Here is a 21460-nt window from a genome sequence, read left to right as displayed (position 1 = left end):
CACTGGAATTAAACTGGGGGTGACATTGTCAGATCTGCACTTTAAGATTATCACTTTGGTAGCTGAGTAGAGGGTAGACTGCTATGGGGCAAAATTTGAAGCAGGGAGAACAAACAACATATTATTTTAGCTGATAAGAGCCTATTACCAGGGTAGTGGTTGTATGAGAGGAGAGATTTTCTTGGGATAAGGTATTATCAGTTCATATTTGTGACTCTAGTACTTCAGTTGAGATTTAATTAATTAAATTTGTAAAACATCATTAGGTACCTACTATATGCAAGGCATAACATTTGGATGAGTCAATACCTGAATATTTTGTATCAAAAATGCTAAGAAAGAGTCTTCCTCCTTTGCTGGACATTACTCTAGCCTTTGTTCTTCCTTCTCACTAGACAAATGAGTATTTCCCAACTAATCAGAAAAAAGACTTTATTTTGCCTTCCTAACACCCTAAATCAGTATTCTTAATGGTAATAATACATACATCTCTTCTTCTATACTACACGTAAAGATTGAAGGAGGGAGAAGGAAAAAAAAAAACAGCAACAATCCTGCACATCTGGACTATTGGCTAGCATGAAATTCATGATATTCTTTTTCCAATTAGAAAAACATATATAGGCAACTGCTTCTCTTAATCTTTCTGCCTGTTTACAACTTGTGTTATTCCTAATACACAATGAATGATCCCATAGGAATCCTCATACAGGATTAAGCAATAAATTGCTCTCTGACTCATACTACCTAGATGTGACAGAAATAAAGCTTATAACTTTAGATGGTGGTTAAACAGAAATATGAAGTGGTGTTGTTACACCAAGTCACCCGAGGTGCTAGTACATCTTTAATCTATCCCAGATCTAGTTCACTCCAGACCATGTGTATTTCTAAAAGAGAGAAATGGGGGGGTGGGGAAATCTCCTCAGTCAGTGGTAGGAAAGTAAAGGAATAGTACAGTCAGGGACAAACCAACTAATCAAAATGAGTGAGTGAGTGAGTGAGTGAGTGAGTGAGTGTGTGTGTGTGTGTGTGTGTGTGTGTGTGTGTGTGTGTGTGATTTGACTGGCTAGAGTTTGGAGGTCATCAATGGCTACTGACCAGAGACTCTATGTACCACTGTTGATAGCAGGGAAATAATGTGTACCAAACACAGGAGACATTTAAAACAGAAAGAAAGAAAAGAAAAAGAAAATGAAAATAAACATTTGAAATGAATTCACACAGGGCCTCCATTCTGGCAATAGAAATATTCCAACTATTTAACCTGTTTAATATCTTCATGAAGTCTGCTTAGTACCTTCTTGAGACATATTAAGAGACAAGGATGAGAAAAGACTGTATATACTTCACTTTTCTTATAATAGTTTCATTTCCTAAGGTTTTTTTGCCCACTGAAGGAATATTATGTCTTAAGCACATCTCCAATAGTTGCTGTTAGATTGTCCTTGTAATAATTCATGTTTCTTTGTGGGCATAGATGCCTTTGCCCCAGCCATAGAATTTAAAGGGATAAAGTAATAGGAAGTAAATGCTCATAATTAACTTTGAAAGGGCTGATTTCAGACTTATTTTTTAAATAATATGAGTAACAAGCAAGGTAAATGGGAAAAATGGACCTTTATCCTGCAAGCATATGCTTTTAAGCATATTTCTTTCTAATATTCCATTTTATTGACTCAACACCCATGCTTTACCTACAAATCAAACAGCGTGACTTTGCTGGGGTCTATTCATCATGCTGTCCACACGAAGCCTTGAAGTGTCTAAGAGATTTACTCTAGAGCTCATTTGTTTAGGTCATTAACAAAAACTACAACTTTCATGCTGATACCTCTAATACCTCTTAGGACAAGTTGCCAAGGTAACTAGAATCAGCCAGCCAATTTCTAAAGTCTGGAATGTCTTGTGCCCCATGGGATCTGATCTTTGTCATATTTTACCTAGAGATTATTTATATTAGCCATAATATTCTAGATTAAACAGGGAAGGGGGGTAACAAATCAGATTTCTTTTTTTTTCCAGCTAAGATATTTTAATGAAAGATTAAATATGCTTTTTAAGAAAAATCAGATATCACCAAACATTTTAGAAATGAGGTTATAATATTTGTGGAGTAAAGAGAAGTTAATTGCTTTCCTAGTGGGTAACATCAGTCAGAGGGTTTATTTGTCTATTGCCTAGGAAGTAAATATAAATAACATTACTTCTTATTAAATTAAAAAGTACTGGCATTTGTAGTCTGGGTTTGAGCTATAAAAGCAGTTATCTGCAAGACACAAATGTAGTCAGTCTGATCAACTGTCTGGGGGAACATGGCCAGTTTGATTGTTTAGCATCATGAAAGACAAACAGAACAAAAACAAAAACTTCCACAAAGTCATTTATTGACCACTATTCAGGTATGTTGGTATTGGGTTCATGTTTCAGATAGCAGTGGGACAAGATGATCTCTGAGGTCTCAAAGATTACATGAGTATATATATAAATCTATATGTTTATATATCATCTATCTATCCATCCATCCATCCTTCTATTTAGCTATCTATCTAATCATGTTCTCTTGTGTTTTTGTAACCCAAAAAGTATGCCAAGACTTGCAGGCAGCAAAGTACAGGGTAAAACTTACTGAATTTTGAGTCAGAGGACTTGTGTTTAAATTCTAGCTCTCTTTCCTTTGCTACATGTTTGTCTATGGTCAAGTGACATCACCTCTCTGGGTCTCAGCTGTAAACTGAGGTTCTTGAATTAGATGAAGCCAAAGGTTCCTCCTAATCCCAAATCTATGATCCTGTGCATAGGACCTTAGAGATGGAAGAGACATGTTTCAGCTCATGAAACAACTCTTTTGTCTCTGACATTTTGATATATACATACATATGTACACACACACACACACACACATATATAATTTTATCCATTTGTTAAGTCATGGCTATTTCTATTAGAATTTATTTTTTGTTAAAATATTGGGAGAGACATTGAAAGATCATCTAATATGCTTCCTTTCCTTCAGGCAGGAGTATATTAAACATTCCAGAAAAATAAAGCAGGGAAAAATTATACTGAAACACTTCAGTTGTTGGAAATAGAAAAAAAAATCTAAACTTTCATCATTTGCAAAACAGTGAATAAGAAAGGAGCAACATACTGTAACGACTGGAATGATGCCACCTGCTGGAGAGCTATTGTAGAAAAGCTCTGCAATGAGGAGAAGGCATTTAAGGTCAAGCCATATGGTCAGGTCCTTGGTGTCAGGAAGTGACGTTTGCTTGTGGGTACTGTCTATCAAAACTACCAGCCAATCGACTTGAGGAACCTTCCATTTCTGGGAGGAGAACATGAAGTAGGAAGTGGATGCTGTTGGAGGGGTTCTTCTTTTCGTTCCTGACCTCACCATGGTGGGTCGGATAATGGGGTCTCTTAGAAATAGTTAGATTTTTACCTTTCTCTATGATCCTAATGCTCTTTAGTAAATACTTGAACACTTAAATACTCTTGCTAAAGCTTATAATGTATTGGCGACCACTCATTATAGTATAGCTAGAATTTTAGCCCCTTACAATACCATTTTATTATTAAAATCACATTTACAAAATATTGATTTGAGCTGCTATATGATTTCCAATGGTGTCCTAGGTGTAAGAAAATAAAGGATAACAAAACAAAATAATTTAAAAAATGTATTATAAGTAATATAGTTGCACCAATAATGTTGGGAGAGTGAGAGATAACAGATGGAAGGAAAATAAGAAAGAAGGAAGGAAGAAAGGAAGGAAGGAAAGCAAGCAAGGAAAAAGCATTTATTAAACATTTACTATTCTCTAACCACAGCAGTAAGAGAAACAAAGCTAAAGATAATCTTTGTCCTTAAGAAGCTTTTATTTAAAAATAAAAAGGGAACATAAATTATATTGGAGAGTGGTGGTTAGCTAGAGATATTTTGGTTTGTGAAGTTATGGGGCTTGTGAGTGGATCCATAAGGGAGTAATTTGATACAACTTTTCCAGAGTTGATTTGATTATAGTTCCAGAACTTCTTCTAAAAGAGGTGGGAATAATGTGGACAGGGCATGGTAGAATGATGGTGATTTTTGACCTGAGAATTGAATTGGTGTGGCTACATTCAGTTCTAGATGTAGTGGATGATCAAAGCAATCACCAATAAGCAAATGGACAGATATATTGAGTATGCCATTGGTACCAATGAAATCCAAAAAGATGTAAATTATAGCATGTTGTTTGGCTCCTCTATGAAAGAATTATGAATATGTATGTGTATATATTCAGACACTGTACACACACACACAAACACACACACAGACACACACACATATATATATATATATATATATATATATATAATTTATATAGACCAGTTGTGCCCTAGAGATTCATGATAAATACTTGTTTACTGTACTAAATACTAAAGTATTTTTTGCGTTGAAATCCTGGAAGATCAAGACATATATTTGTACGTATTTGAGGCTATATGTATCCTCAGAGTAAGACTAGTATAAATTACCTCTTGATATAAACTGAGAATGTGAGCATTTGGACATAGCAGCATTATTATACAGAAAATGACAAGAGTTTAAAGGTCTTTCAGTTCAAATAGGCACATTCTGGACTTTATAAATTTAAGCTATCATTTTTTTTGGAAAGATTGCTTCCTAGCCCTTATAATCCTTGGCTAAATTCATAATAATCTAGATGCATAGACTTGCCCCACTTGAAGAAAATTCTAAAAATTTATGAATTTTAAAATAAAAAAAATAGGAGAGACAGAATGTGGTTTGGAAAAGAGGACAATGGAAAAAAGGTTTAGGATATGTCTTTAAGCAAATCATTTTGAAGAGGCTTTGTAGTATGGATTTAAAGTCAGAGTCTCATCAAATCCTATCTCAACTAATTTCTTATTGGATAAATTCTCTCAACTGTAAAGTCAGGGAATTGGAATATCAACCAAGTAGTTTTCAGATAAAACTTCTACACTCATTTAAAACAGTTTCAGTATAATTTTAGCTTCATTGTGTGAGAATTGGAGTGTTTCCACCCCCCCTCCCCCCCCCCCGCCTTGCTGGAGGGATGTTGCAGTGGGGCTCTGCCATGAAGGGAGAGAATGCGATTTAGAAGACATGTGACTTCAGAGTCCTGGAACTTGCATCAGTAGAGCCTCTTGTTAGACTTGTCAATCAGATCTACCAGCCAATTAGCTTGGAGCTGTGTGTGTGGACAGCCCTGTTTCCTGTTGGAGAAAAGGCTTCTGAGAGGAGGAAGGGGCAAGGGGTCTCTCTTTCACCTGGGACCTCAGTTGGAATGGAGCTGTAATGCTGGCTCCTTGTGATAGATAGATGAAGGAATCTTGGCCTCTTACTCTCTGATCATTAGATCCTAATGCACCTTTATAAATGCTTAAAAGTCTAAATTCTTGCTAAAGCTTCTAATTTATGCCAAACACTCATTAGAATTTTAGACTATCTAGATGGCGATATTACAATTGATAGCTTAGGAATTAAATATATATATACACACACACATACATATACATACACATATAAATACACACACACACACACACACACACACACACTTTTTCATTTAGGTAACTTTTATTACTGCCCCCTTAGCAGCTCTCTTCCTTGATCATCACTCTTTGGATATACCTCTAGACTTCCCATTCAAAGATAAAGCTCTCTTGTGAGAAATGTGTTACATTTCTTAGCACATCTTGCTCAGGAAGCAACAACTTTTTGTGCTTCTTAGTAGATTATGAGCACATGCACATTCCATGGGGTTTTTCTACGATGGAAAAGTTAACTATGGAACATAAAAATGTCATGTGTAGATGTCACTTGGAGGCTTTATAGAGAATAAATTTTGCATATGCACCACTATGCAAAAATACTATGCATATGCAACATTATACCAAAAACACTACCTGATTAACACACTATCTAGTGGTACTGTCAGCTGTGTCCATATTGGATTTACTCATGCCTGTGGCACACAAATAGGCATTAATATAAGTAAGCAAAATATATGTAGATTTGGATATTCTGGTTAACACCAGGATCTTCTTAAAGAGGGTCTTCCACAAACACAGACCAGGAATAGCCTCCAAAGCTTATCCTCTTCCAGTCCAAAAAGGAAATCTTTTCTACAAGTTTCTTTTGCTAAGAATTCATCCTTCTGACAAGAATTGACATCTTTTATGAGGGCAAGGAGCAAAGAATTAAGGTTCTGGTTCTTCCTTTACATTATGATATGTATTCAACAGCGACCATTTTTGCTTTTGAATTCTCAGGCTAAAGTTTTAAGGCTTTAGCTGAGTCAGACATTTCTCCGTAGAAGAGTAATGCCAGCTAGCAAAATGATGACAAACTTCAAAGAAGACCACGGTAATAAATGAATCAATAACTCTTAAAATTGCCCTGATGAACAGAATTTCTTTAAGATTCAAGTGTAACTCTCTTTAAAAGAAAACAGATTAAATCTGAAAGTATAGCAAAGTTGTATCTAACAGGATGCCATTGCATTGCTGTTTGTAACTATAAATTCATAATAATCACCCACAGATGTTCATTACCTTTTCTGCATTTTCCAAACATTACTGAAGTCCAAAGAATGTTTACTTGCAAATTGGCAAGCCACAGAATGGTTTGACAATCAAAAGACCATTAGCAATAATAATCCCCAGAAATCTTAAAACAGAAATTTTATCATTGGAATACTCAGTTCCAAACCTCATGTGTATCACCAAAAAAAAGAGATAAGATACTGAAGTTGTTGATTATGATTATGTTTACATTTCTACTGTCAAATACTATAAGGCATCATGGAGGGGAAAAAAAAACTAGCTATAAGTAAGGAGACTTGGTTGTACTAGTCATTCTGTAACTAATTAACAATCTGACCTTTGGCAAGTAACCTAACACCTCCCACCCAATGCCTCAGATTTCTTCTGTATTTTATGAAGATAATAATACCTTTAAGAGATTCTAATTCAGTAAGGGTAATGGTGTATGTGATATTTCAACAGATGTGGATACTAACTCCTTTGATATGAATTCCAGCCCCCTTTTTAAAACGTAGAAACAATTGAGAGGTCATGAAAGTTCAACAATAGATTGTTTTCTCTTCTCTTCTCTTCTCTTCCTTGGAAATTTCATTTACTCTTTTGTCCATAATTCTCCCCCCACCCCCATTGATTTTGAATCTTTTCCCTTTTCAGGTATCCTGCTAATCTTTTCTCTTTTATCTAGACTGCAAAGTATAATGTGTATATGTGACATATAAACACACATATACACATACATACATACATGCATATACATACACCACATAAAGTATATAATTCAACACATTTCTTGTCTCAGTAGAAGTAAATCAGATTTGTGGAATCAACATGGCAGAGATGAGAACATGCCCAGCTAAGCCTTCCCAATATTCCCCTCCAAATAATTTTAAAATAAAACCTCAAATTGAATTCTGGAATGGCAAAGCCAACAAAGGTCAGAGTGAGACATTTTTCCAACCTAAGACAACTTAGGAGTTTGGGAAGAGATATGTGAAACAGAGATGGAGTTGGCCTTTAGCCCATGTGGATGAAAGAACAGTGGTGGGAATAGGTAGTGGAAACAAAAGCAGTAGTAGCTGTGGGAACTCTCAATCTAGAGATGGTAAGGAGAATTGGCAACTGGACAGAAAGAGACTACAGGGGATCTCTGTGTTAGCACTGGACAAAGGACCAGAAAGTGTTTAGTAATTCCATTACCTATACCTACTTCTGAGTCATAGTTCAAGGGCTAAAAGGAGCGCTTTTGTTCAGGAGAGAGTGGAAGCCCTAACAGGAAACTCTTTGGCAACTCGATTGTTTTTATCGATTTTGGGGTCATGTTTCTAGGGAGGAGCACCTTTGGTCAAGAAGGAATAGAAGCCCTGAAGAATAGTATCACTTCAAGGATACTGAGGAGCAATATCAATTGCAATTCCAAAGGATCAGAGCCTCTCCCTGAGTAAGCACCAGATTGCAGACCAGAAGAGCAGTGACCCCATATCTCCCCAGATCACACTTCCTTGAAAGCACCAAAAACTTCAAAACCCCCCAGAACTAGCTCTGAAAACAACAGTGAGCAAAAGCCTGAAATGTGAGATGGAGCCCCTCCCCTTCCATACCAGAAATATAGCCCAACATTAACATAACGCTCCAAATTAAGAAATAGGGTGGAAGAACGAGTAAACAACAACAACAAAGAATTTGACAATATAAAGTTACTATGGAGACAGGGAAGATAAAGACACAAACTCAGAAGACAAGAATGAAGTCAAAATAGCTACAAGCAAAGTCTAAAAGAAAAAAGTATAAATTGGACACAAGCCCAGTAACAACTTGTGGAAGAGATTAAAACATGATTTTCAAAATTACAGTGCTAGAGGAAAAAATTAAGCAAATGTATGAAGGGAGAAAATTATGAAATGACAACAGATTGGTAAGAGAGACACAAAAATATTGAAAATATAATTCCTTAAAAACAGAAGTAGCCAGATAGAAAAAGAGTGGTTTTTTTTTAAACTAACTGAAGAAAGAAATTCCTTAAAAATTAGAATTGGACAAGTAGAAGCCAATGACTGCACAAGACATCAAGAAAAAAAAATAGGTCAAAAGATTGATGAAAGAAGAAGAAGATTTGAAATATCTCATTGGAAAAACAACTGACCTGGAAAATAGATTGAGGAAAATAATTTAAGAATTACTGAATTACCTGAAAGCTATGATCAAAGAAAGAACCTAGACAATATATTTCAAGATATTGTCAAGGACAACTGCCCAGTTATTCTAAAACCAGCAGGCAAAATAGAAATTGAAAGAATCCAGTGATCACTACCTAAAAGAGATCCCAAAATATCCCTAAGGAATATTATAGAAAAATTCCAAAGCTCCCATGGAGCCACATTCTAGATCACACAAGTTTTAGAAGCTACCACAATAAAGGAGTAGAAGGGCATTCCAGAAAGTAAAAGAGTTGGGGCTATAACCAAGAATAAGACCAAGTTGGATAGAAAATTTGACTTTCAAATACAAGACACAAAAGAAGCATAAAAAGGTAAACATGAAAGGGAAATCATAAGGGACTCAATAAGGTTACACTGCTTATCTTTCAATATGGGAAACTTATACATATATCTTCAAAGAACTTTATCATTATTAGAATCATTAGCTAAAATGATTCTACATAGAAATTGACTGTGGGAGTGAGTCAAGTAAGTTGGATTATATGAAAAAAATAGATAGTCAAGAAAGAAGGATAACCTAGGAGATAGGCAAAGGAAGAGAGAGAATGGGGACAATTATTGAATATAAAAGAGATGTGCAAGGAAGAACTTTTACAGCAAAGGGGCAGACAACACTTGAACCTTACTTATATCTAAATAGGTTCAAAGAGGGCACATATATTCATATATATAATTATTTTACATAATTATATAATATATAATATGTATTGTTATATATTAAATATATATCAACATATCTATATCTATTTACTTAATTAGTAATATAAATATATCTTATCCAGCAGGAAAGTAGGAGGGGAAGGAGGTGTGATAAGAATGCAGTGGTGAGAAGCAAAGCAGACTTTAAAAGAGCGAAAGGGTAAAAAGAGAGAGAAGGATAAACAAAAGAAAATAGGATGGAGGGAAATGTGCATAGTAATCATAGCTGTGCATGTAAATGGAATGAATTCACCCATAAAACAGAAACGGACAGCAGAATGAATTAGAAACCAGAATCTAACAATATGTTGTTTCAAGAAACACATTTGAAACACAGAGAGAAACAGAGTCAGAATAAGAGCTGAGACAGAATATATTATGCTTCAGCTGAAGTTTAAAAAAAGCAGGGTTGAAAGTTTTCAAAACTTGTAGTATATGGCTGTGATGGAATGCTATTGTACTATAAGACATTATAAGCAGTGTGTTTTCGGAAAACCCTGTAAAGGCTTGCATGAACTGATGCAGAGTAAAGTGAGCAGATTCTGGAGAATATTGCACATAGTAGCAGCAGTATTGTATGATGATCAACAGTGAATGACTTAGCTATTCTCAGCAATGCAATGATCTCAGGCAATTCTAAAGGAATCATGAAAAATTCTATCCACCTCCGGGGGGTGGGGGACTTTTAGATTCTGAATACAGATAGAAGCATACAATTTTTTACTTTCTGTTTTTTGTGGGTTTTGGGGGGTGGGGGTCTGTGTTTTCTTTTACATAATCAATATGGAAATATGCTTTACATGATTGTACATGTAAGACCTATATCAAACTCTTTGCTGCATTAGGGAAAGGAGAGAAGAGGGAGAGAATCTGAAACTCAAAAAAATTTTTTTAAAAGAATGTATAAAATTATATTTACATGTAATTAGAAAAATAAAATATTATCCAAAAAATAAATCACCATCGATTAGAGAAATGCAAATTAAAACAACTCTTATATACTACTTTACACCTATCAGATTGACTAAGATAACAGAAAAGGAAAATGATAAATTCTGGAGGGGATCTGGAAAAATTGGGCCATTAATGTACTGTTGGTAGAGTTGTGAACTAGTCCAACCATTCTGGAGAACAATTTGGAATTATACCCAAAGGGCTATAAAACTGTTTATACCCTTTATCCCAGAATACCTCTACCAGATCTGTATCCCAAATAGATCAGAGGGAGTAAAGAGAAAGTAACCTGGAAAAGTTGGAAGAGTCCAGGTCATGAAGGGTTGTAAAATCCACACAGGAGATACAAGTAATAGGAAACCTTTGGAGTTTTCTTAGTCAGGTTAGGGTTTGGGGACTGACATGGTCAGTCTTGAACTTCGGAAAGAGTACTTTGGCAGCTGAGAGAAGGACGGACTAGAGTACTGAGAGATTTGAGGCAGAGAAACCAAACAGAATGAAAACTTTTGTAATAGGCCAAACATGAAGTGATGAGAGTTTTTTCTGTGGCAGTAACTGTATGAATAGGGAGAGGTTTATGTTGTTTTTGTTGTTGTTTATTTATTTCAGTTGTTTCCAATTCTTCATAACACAATTTAATGTTTTCTTAGTGAAGATACTGGAGTGGTCTGTCATTTCCTTCTCCAGATCTTTTCTTTTTCTTTTTTGTTTGTTTGTTTTTTGCAGGGCAATGAGGGTTAAGTGACTTGCCCAGGGTCACACAGCTAGTAAGTATCAAGTGTCTGAGGCCGCATTTGAACTCAGGTACTCCTGAATCCAGGGCCAGTGCTTTATCCACTGCCCCCTCTCCAGATCTTTTCACAGATAAAGAACTGAGGCAAACAGGGTTAAGTGACTTGTTAGGGTCATACAGCAAGTAAGTGTTTGAGGCCTAATATGAACTCAGGAAGACAAGTCTTCCTGACTCCAGGCCCAGCTCTCTATCCACTATGACACCCAATTGCCCCCAGAGGGGTATGTACATGAGAGATAATCGTGAAAGGAGAAATAACAATCCTTAGCAACAGATTGGATATTCAGTGTGAATGCAGGTGAGAAGTCAAGGATGAAGACGAGATTGTGAGACTGAGTCAGTGGGAAGATAGTGATATGTAGAATGGTAAGGTAATAGGCAAATTGGAAAAAACAGAGAGTTTCTTGGGGAAAGATAGTTCAGATTTAGATATTTTTACTTTGAGATCTCTACAGGATATTCATTTTGAGATGTACTGTACAAGAGGCAATTTATAATGCAAGATTGGAGGTCAAGAAAGAGATTAGAGCTGGATAAAAATAACTGAGTATCATCTACATAGAGATGATAGTTGAACCCTTGGGAGTTGATGAGATTACTAAGCAAGATAGAAAAGAGGGAAAAGAGTAGAGAGTTCAGGAAAGACATTTGGGTATACTCCAACAAGTTTTTCTTAACTTTTCTCTCTCCCTTGTCCTCATTCACACAGATACCATCCTAATTCTGCTGTTGATCATCTCTCATGAAAACTCAGTAAGAACTTCTTAATTGAACTTTTTTGCTTTCAGTCTCTCCTCTCTGTAGTCCATCTTCCAGAAAATTGTCAAAATATTCTTTCTAAAAACCAGAGCTGAACATATCACTCCTTTACTCAAAATTGATTGGTCTGTGTTATACAGGTAATATGTATCATACCTGACAACAGAACTCTACTCACTTGATCTCAGATTCACTTCTCTTTCTCACCTGACTGCCTTCCAAATATTGTACAATTTTGGAAAATCTTTCTTTATAACTGATATTTCAAATATTGGTTTAACTATTTACTACTTGTGTGGCATTGGAAAAATTATTTAACCTCTGTGGATCTTAGTTCATCTGTAAATGAAGGGGTTAGACTAGACAGCCTATGTATTCTCTTCCATCCCTAAATCTGTGATCTTATGATTTCTGCCCAAGAACTGCTGTCCTCTCCTTATATCTACCCCATAGGTTGAATTTAAATCCTTTCTGAATATGCTTATTCAGAATTTATATAAATGGCTTCTGTTAGATGGAGGGAGGTAGGGATGATGATTATGAGAGAGGGATGCAAGGAGAGAAGGAGAAAGGGAGAAAAGGGGAAAGGAGGAAAGCAAGAAGCGAGAGCAATCAGAGGGATAGGGAGGAGGAAGAAAAACATGAAAGGAAGAGAGAAAAGAAGGGAGAACAGACAGAACAGATGAAGAGAAAGCTTGGATAGAGTTTTGAATTTTCTTGTTCATGTTTATCCTATAAACTATGTAAATAAGAAGTATAGGGATTACTTCTCTATTTCCACTGGGAGAAAGAACACATTTGAAAGTATCTGTAATTTCTACCATATGCCCCTGGGTATTAACTGAATCAATACACACAGAAAGTAGGTTTTTCAATATGGTTCAGAAGAATAATTGGATACAATTAGCTCTTTGCATCAGATTTTTTGAAAGCTGCTTTTACAACTCTACTGATTGCAATACAAAGAAATTTCAATGCAGGCCCCTAAAAAGTTTCTGGGGAGATCAGTTTAATATGTTACTCATCAAATTGCAAGGGCAAATTGTTTAAAGATTATATTGATCTTGCTCTACATTTCCTGATGTAACCATGGTTCAATCAATGTCTTTTCAGGAGTTACTGGTTTAGAAAGGTGCTTTTAGCTGAGTCTGGCATGGTGTCAAGCTTTCATTTATTACATAGAAGATGTAAAGATTTTAATCACAGGATAGAAGTTCAATATGAAGATCAATTTTACTATAACAAAGCAACAGCCATGAAATAAAAAGAAATATATCTCTTCTACACTCTTCTCCAGCAGCTTGCTGGTAGTTTAAATTAAAAGCAAGATGATTGAATTGGGATCAGAGTTTAAGCCAGTTACTTTAAGGAAATGCTTCCAAGCAGGAAGGAAAAAAGAAGCTGTATGGTATAGTAGATCAGGTCAAGCATACCTAAGTTCAATTCCTTCCTCAGGCACTTAGTAGCAGTGTGGCTCTGGACAAATCATGGAGTCTCTCTGACATTCAATTTCCTCATGTAAAATGAAGATGATAATAGAACCTATCTCACATGGTGGTTGTGAGAACATATGTAAAAGTGCTATCCAAGCTTTAATGAAATATATACGTTTGAACTACTATTAATACAATGTTCTGTTTATTTTGTTCTTAGACATAAATGAAAAATATTCCTTTTGTAAACTTAATCTCAAGGTGCCTTTAGAAAAAAACACAGACTTTTGAACTATTCATTTACCAAGATAGAGATAGATAGTACCCATTATATGCTAAGCATTTATTCCAGATAGATAAAAGTACAATCCCCTAGTTCAAACAATTCAAACAACACATATGCACACATATGTATGTCTGTATATATACATAAATATATTTATATACACATATGTGTGTATGAAAAATACATACAAATGAATATGATTGTCTTGGGAAGGAGGCCCTAGCAGCTGAAAGGATGAGGAAAGTGTTCAGGGAGAAGATGCCATTTGAGCTAGTCTTCAGGATGGAGGTACCATGAAAGGGGAATACCAAGAAGGACAAGAAAGGTAGGAAGGGGCCGGGTTTTGAAGAAACAGCCACTAGAGTTTATTTAGTAGGGTATAATATTGTCAGACTGGCATTTTAGGAATATCTCTTTCCAAGTTCTCCAGAGGAAGAATGGTGGTGCCCTTGACAGTAGTAAACAATTTGAAAGGAGGGAGAAAGACTATGAATGCTATTGTAATTGATGATATTGTAATCAGGCTTCCACTGAAGTCTGCGGCATTTTGTGTGCTGTAGTGTTGGGGAGGGAGACATGATGACTCCAAATTCAGAGAATGCTGAGGCTACACTGTGAGTCTTTGTGAGAAATGGAATTGGTGCCAAACAGGAAGAGAATCCAAAATGGTTCTAGATAGTCTCTTGGAGACATATTATAAAGTCTTAAGCTGTAGATATGTAAGGGAAGCCAACTCTTCAACATACTAGCTTGCCTCCCTGAAGACTTTAGAACTATGCCTTGGGGAAAATCAAGGCTTCTCTCTTGGTTTGAGCTGAGATATCTCATTCCAACTGGACGACTTCCTCTCTCTTGTATGTTTTCTGGCTTATTCTAATCTATACAAACTTTTCTATTTGCTGCTTATCAGTGGGGTTACTCTCTATTTGCTATTCGTGATATTCTACCATACAACCATCTTGGTGCAAAGGAGCCAAGGTAGTGAATAAGCTAAGGAAGGGCCAGGGACAAGAAAAGTAGCTTTTATTATGAACAAGAATGGTACCCCCTGGGGCAGCTAGATGGCGTAGTGGATAGAGCACTGGCCCTGGAATCAGGAGTACCTGAGTTCAAATCCGGCCTCAGACACTTAATACTTACTAGCTGTGTGACCCTGGGCAAGTTGCTTAACCCCAATTGCCTCACTAAAAAAAAAAAAAAAGAATGGTACCCCCAGACTTGCAATACTTTTGGTGGGGGAGGCTAGAAAGCTCTGTCAAACTCAATACCAATAATCAAGGGAAGAATCAAGTGTCCAACTTCTATTGTTCCCTTCAAAGCACGAATTAGACTCCCTTGGAAAAGGGTGGGTTAGAATCTAGAGAAACACATTCATGCCATCTCTAAGCTGCACATCTATAATTTTAGACAATGCATGTGGATATATTCAAATCTTATACTATGAGCCTGTTCCTCATTTCTCAAAATAGATCATCTTAGAGTAAATGGGTCTTCACAAAGACCTGTGAATAAAGAGAAGTGGTTTTAATGAAAATGAATAGAAGGTAAAATCAATAGGAAAAGAATTCATGGAAGAAGGAGGAAATAAAGTAGGATTCATATTTTGGAAATTTAAGATGCTCTTAGTTTCCCTATGGAAAGAGTTCAAATTGTTACCCCTAGAGGCAAGTTAAATAGATAGGATAACCATTAGTAGGGTTATTAAAGTTTACAGAGATGAACAAATGAACATAAACATTTTAAATAACCTATAATATATATCTTTTACTATAAACAAATCATTTCTTAATTCCATCTCCTCCAATTTTGTGTTAAACTATTATTTTTCTCTCATTTGGATATAAATCATCATTAGTCTTACACAGTTGGCTATAAGGTACAGTGGATAAAATATTGCAGGTATTTACAGTCAAATCAGGTCCTGCCTTAAATACCTATTAGTAGTGAGATCATGGGTAAGTCATTTAATATCTCAGTTCCTCAGACAACTTATTGTCTCCATATGGTAAATTATATTAGTGGAATAATCTTCCATGTAGAGATTTATTTCCACTATTGAAGTTACTGGGAAAGAAGGAAGGAAAGAAGGAAGGAAGGAAGGAAGGAAGGAAGGAAGGAAGGAAGGAAGGAAGGAAGGAAGGAAGGAAGGAAGGAAGGAAGGAAGGAAAGAAGGAAGAAAATATTGCCCAAATCATCTGCATAGGAAAGTTTTGCTCCCATATAACATTTTATTTTTTGTCTAATTGACCAAATTAATTATTACATCACTCTCAAATCTTTGAAATAGATACATCATAAAAGCACTGGTTACCTTTCAAAGCCAATCTGACGAAATGCCTTCTCCCATGTTGAGCCTAGAAAAACAAGAATAAAAACTGATTTAAGTGCCTCATATATTCAATTTTCATCTGTTTTTCCATCTGTTTTGGACATTCATTTTGTTTTTCAGTCCAGTAGAGATAATTAAGCCATTATTACAGGTACTTTAATTAGTTTGACCATTATATAACAATGTTAGTTGCTAAAGCTTAGAGGAACAGTTATAATTATTTTCAAATGATATTTAAATCACTTTAAATTAGCATCTTTTTGAAATAATGGTAAATTGAATAACAGATAATTGAATATAATTTAATAATAACATTGCGGTCTTTAAAAAAATGGAAGAGAACTAATGTCTGAGTTTTTACCAAAAGCTTTTTATTCTACAATGCAATGTGACACATGATGTAAATAACGTCAAAAGGACACTACCATGTTATGTCTATCTACACTTATTTTCCTTGATATAAAGCAGTTGGCTACTTCCAAAATTATCTATAAATCTAATTATGGCTCAAGCAGTTTAACATGATTAATATTACTTTGTCAAAAAAGCAATGAAAATGCAAACCATAAACTATATAATTGAATACTTTAAGTTTTAATTTAAAAATTAATGTACCTGGCAAGATATTTAATGGTTGATGTCAACTGAAAGCTGGGGAGCATTCTTTTACATCTCAACATGATCCAATTTACTACTTTAATTGTTCTAATACTTCAGTTATGCACAATTTCTTCAGTATTGGTACTCTCTCCACCAATACAACCCCTTCTATGCTTTTAGAAATGATCTTTATGAGAGGATGTATTCAAAACAATTGATTAGTTGATGATCTTGAACTCCTTCAAAATTAGGTAGATTGCTTCTCAGATATGTGACAGAAGGGTCTTTTTTGGGTTCATACTCAAAAAAATTTCCATCTTCCTAGGAATTATTAGAGATGTTCTCAGCTGGAATAGCCTTTAAGAACACAAGGGTACTTTGATATAAGAATAGGATTTCTACCAGTGGGGACTCCTTTTATTTCACTGATATCACTAAGTAATGATAATCATTTTTAGGTGAACTATTCTGAAGCAGATGTTTTCCATAGGCAATGTATTTGTTTCAAATAGCATTAATACTCTTTTCTCTGTGCCTTTTAACAACTGACTTCCCTCTCCCCCACTTAGTAGAATCTTTACTTTCCTTCAAAGTTTAATTCAGTGAAAACTATCCACATTGCAAGACTTTTAAAATTTCCTGTCCTCCCAATTTCTCCTATTCGAATTTGTTTGCATTACTTGGTATTTGCTATTTATATTCATGCTGCAAGCCATCTAGCTACTTAAAGGCAAGGGATTTTCACTATTTTTTTTCTTGACAACCCCAGACCCTAGCACAGTACTATGTATCTAAGAAGGCACTTAAAATGTCAAAACTGAATTTGTCAGCACTATATACAAATCTATAGCACAAGAATCCATGCCATGTTTTAATGCATGTCTACTGTATTTTTCATCACTGGAAGATAAAATTAATTCTTTATAATATGAATGTGAAGCAATTCTATGAGTACTTGGAATTTAGCAAAATTATTTTCTCCAGCTCATATTAATATGAATGTTCATGTTTTAGAGATAGAAAAGTCCAATAAAATTAACATTTATGTTAAAATAGTACATCACAGAAATCTATGAGTTTAAGGGTAGAAATAGTGACCTCAGTAACATTTCATCAATTGAAAAGTGATTAAGGAAATCACACAGACAAGTGAGCTACCTAATTAATAATGTTACCATATTGGCACTTCCTCTCTATACATCCAGATGCAACAGCTGGATAGGAAATGAACCCATATGACTCATTCACTGTTTGAAGTTTTGGGCCCTGAAGAGATACAAAGTGGAATAATACTAGCAGCAGGTCTCTGTGTACTCATCATTCTATCAACTAGTAATTTGCTTTTGTTTCCCTCTTTGGATATATTTCTCCTATCAGTCTCCTTGATCTCTCTAATCATTCAGTGACTCCTGGACATTATGATTCACCAGAAAAAATGGAGAGTATGAAGTGGGGTAAGGAAATGCTAGGACTGGGAGGGTTATTCTTCTGGTTCTGGAGCTTTTCTTACTGGAAGATTCAAGTATCTTCTAAGGCATTCTCTTTGGGTCTCCTTTGAAGAACAGTTCACAGAATTACAGAATAATAAGGATTACCTCAGAGGTCATAATAAGTATGGCTATTTAAATAGTACTTTCAATTTTGAAAAGCATGATACATAAAAAAATTAGTTGATTCTCACAACTGTGTATGGAAGGGATTGTCACCATTTCACAGAGGAGGACACTGAGGCTCAAAAAACTTGGTAGGAGATACACAACTAACAGGTGTCAAACATGGTATTTGAACAGAGACTTCCTGAGCTCCTGAGCCATACTCTTATCTGGACAACAACTGCACTATACTACCTTTCATTAATCTAACCCATATCTAAATAAAGATTATCTCTACAAAATAACTGACAAGTGGCAACCAGTTTTTTTTTCCTTTGAAGAATGAATGATTTTATTAAAATGAACCCATTACCCTCCATTCCACTTCAAAAGGGACCTAATTGTTGGGAAGTTTTTCTTGATGTTAAACTTCTTTATAATTTCACTCACTGTTCTTAATTCTAGTGAAAATGCCATCTACTAAAACCCAAAGGGATTTTTAAACCCGCTACTGCATATAATTATCTCTCCCATAAACGTCCAAAATGTAATTTCTGAATACAAGTCTAAAACTTTAGCTTATTTGTATTGAATTTCATCTTATTAGAAATGGTCCATTGTTGTAGTCTATCAATATTTATTCTGGGTACTCTATCATCCATCATTTTAGCTATGTCTCCTAATTCTATAACTTCTGTTTATCTCAGTCATCGACAACATTTTTAAACATAATGAAGCCAAGAACAAATTAATGAGCTACTATACTATGGCCCTCCTACTAAACTGACATTCAACCATTAACTGACCATTCAACCAGTTCCAAGTACACTTGATCTTACTATGATCTGGTCTATCTCTCTTTACCAAGTCTACAAAGATATCATGAAAGACTTTGTCAAATGCTTTTCTGACACCTAGCTAAACTTCCTCTGACAGCCTAGTGACACTTTAAAAATAATAATAATTTATTCTTGATGAAGCCATGCTGGCTCTTTGTGACCACAACTTCCCTCCCAAAATGTTCCTTAGACATCTCTTTAATAATATGTTTGATTATCTTGCCAGAAATAAAAGTCAATTTCATTGGCTGATAGCTTGCACACTTGACTCCCTTTCCATTTTTTTGAACTTGAGAAAAATTTTGTAAAATTTTATGATCCTGAGGTACACCTACCATTCCCCAAGATCTTTTTTTTTTTTTTTTGCAGGGCAATGAGGGTTAAGTGACTTGCCCAGGGTCACACAGAGCTAGTAAGTGTCAAGTCTCTGGGGCTGGATTTGAACTCAGGTCCTCCTGAATCCAAGGCCAGTGCTTTAATCACTGCACCACCTAGCTGTCCTCCCCAAGATCTTTTAAAGATCATTTCTAAAGGCTCAGCAATCACAGCATCCAGTTCTTTCAATACAATAGGATGTAGTTTACTTGAGCCTGGTAACTTAAACTCAAAAACAGCATGTAAATACATGCTTTTAAAAATCTCTTTTGGGGCAGCTAGGTAGCACAGTGGATAGAGCACGAGCCCTGGAGTCAGGAAGGCCTGAGTTCAAATCCTATCTCAGACACTTAACACTTACTAGCTGTGTGACCCTGGGCAAGTCACTTAACCCCAATTGTCTCACCCCCCCAAAAAATCTTTCTTTTGCTTAAGATTCAAATGTTTAAAAGCCATTTTCCCTGCCTTTTCTAGTTAAAATATTATTTTTGGGGGCAAAGCAAAATAAAAATTTAGTAGTTCTACCTTTTGTCCATCTCCTGTTTTCATTATTTCAACTAACCTTAACATTAGTCATTCTCTTCTTCAATACTCTTCTTTTCCCCAACAAACAAACCCATTTTTGTTGTCCTTAACATTTCTTGTCAGTCTCAGCTTATTCTGAGTTTTATGTCTTAGCCTTATTGTCCTTATAGCTCTTCTTACAGTAATATTTCATAATTTTGTATTCCTCTTACATTGCCTGCTTTTTCTCAATGGCTTTTCAAGTTTCGAGTGCATCTACATTGGTTTATTCCAACAACTTCTTTCATTTTTTCTTTGGAATTGTTTTCAGTTGTCAATTTAAAGTTTCATTTTTGATAGCTTCTCATTTATGCAGGGTTTTAGTGCATAGAATGCTATATATTCACTCTCTGGATAATTTTAAATCTATTCTCCAAAAATCTAGGGTGCAAATCTCATTATGTTTGGCTTTTCTCTCCTTTATCACAAATTTAGGAGGTGTGGTTACTCACTCTCTCAAGAGTCCATATCATTTTTACCTCAGAAACCTATTCTTTTTTGTTATAAAAATAAATGCATAATATCAATTCCCTTTGTTTCTTCAAAAAAAAATTTTTTTGCAGGGCAATTGGGGTTAAGTGACTTGCCCAGGGTCACACAGCTAGTAAATGTTAAGTGACTGAGGCCGGATTTGAACTCAGGTCCTCCTGTATCCAGGGTTGGTGCTCTATCCACTGCACCACCTAGCTGCACCCAAAATTTTTGGAGGATTAAATTATCAGTAAGATGAGTTAAGAAATTATTAGCTACTGGTTTTGGTTGGGGAACAGAACTCTAGCAAATATTGTGATAATTTGTGTCTCATAATTAGTATATCATCTCCTATACAAGGCTTATGAAATTTTTACTATCTTTTGATTTATATATTCTACTTCTTTTGCCCAGGTGGTATTTATTATACTTCTCTGAGAATATGGATTCTGTTTCTTCCTCCACTAAACATTAAGAATGTCTGGATATTCATACTTTGGCTAGAAATTAAAATATTTTCCTAACATATTTTGACCAAGTTTAAGCATATTTTAACCTACGAGCTTGCATAATGAAAAATGCATAATATTAATAAAAGAGTGAGTTCTTTGCATCCCAGTCTTCTGGCACCAAACTTGCTTATTTTTTTAAGTAAACCTCCACCCTGCTAGTCATCCAGCCTGGTAACCTCAATATACATTGACACATTCTCTCAAATTCTGTTGCATTTATTGGCATTAACAAATTAGCACAACACAGTGGGAAAGGCCTTTAATATTGAGTGAAAGAATCTGAGGACAAAATCTGCCACTTAAAAAAAAAATGCAAGCTACCTAACCCAAGGACCTCTCTTGGGACTTAATTTCTCCAATAAGGGGATGAACAAGATGACCTGAAAGGTAACTTCACACTCACAATCTATGAATTTATGATCTTACATCTTCCCTCTTCTCTGCTGACATTGCTACCAT

At 35.3% G+C, this 21460-nt stretch overlaps 1 protein-coding gene across 1 annotated transcript in view; it reads right to left on the bottom strand.

Moving 5' to 3' along the window:
- The window catches only part of PIEZO2 (piezo type mechanosensitive ion channel component 2), a 563847-nt gene that overhangs the window by 243317 nt on the left and 299070 nt on the right, over positions 1-21460 (bottom strand). Inside the window, 1 exon segment of the mRNA XM_043975076.1 lies at positions 16031-16073. Coding sequence (XP_043831011.1) covers positions 16031-16073 — 43 coding nt within the window.

This window comes from Dromiciops gliroides, chromosome 1 (genome assembly GCF_019393635.1).
Source record: "Dromiciops gliroides isolate mDroGli1 chromosome 1, mDroGli1.pri, whole genome shotgun sequence".
NCBI lineage: Eukaryota > Metazoa > Chordata > Mammalia > Microbiotheria > Microbiotheriidae > Dromiciops > Dromiciops gliroides.
The sequence above is the reverse complement of the archived record's forward strand: the minus strand, read 5'-3'. Positions and strand labels throughout refer to the sequence as shown.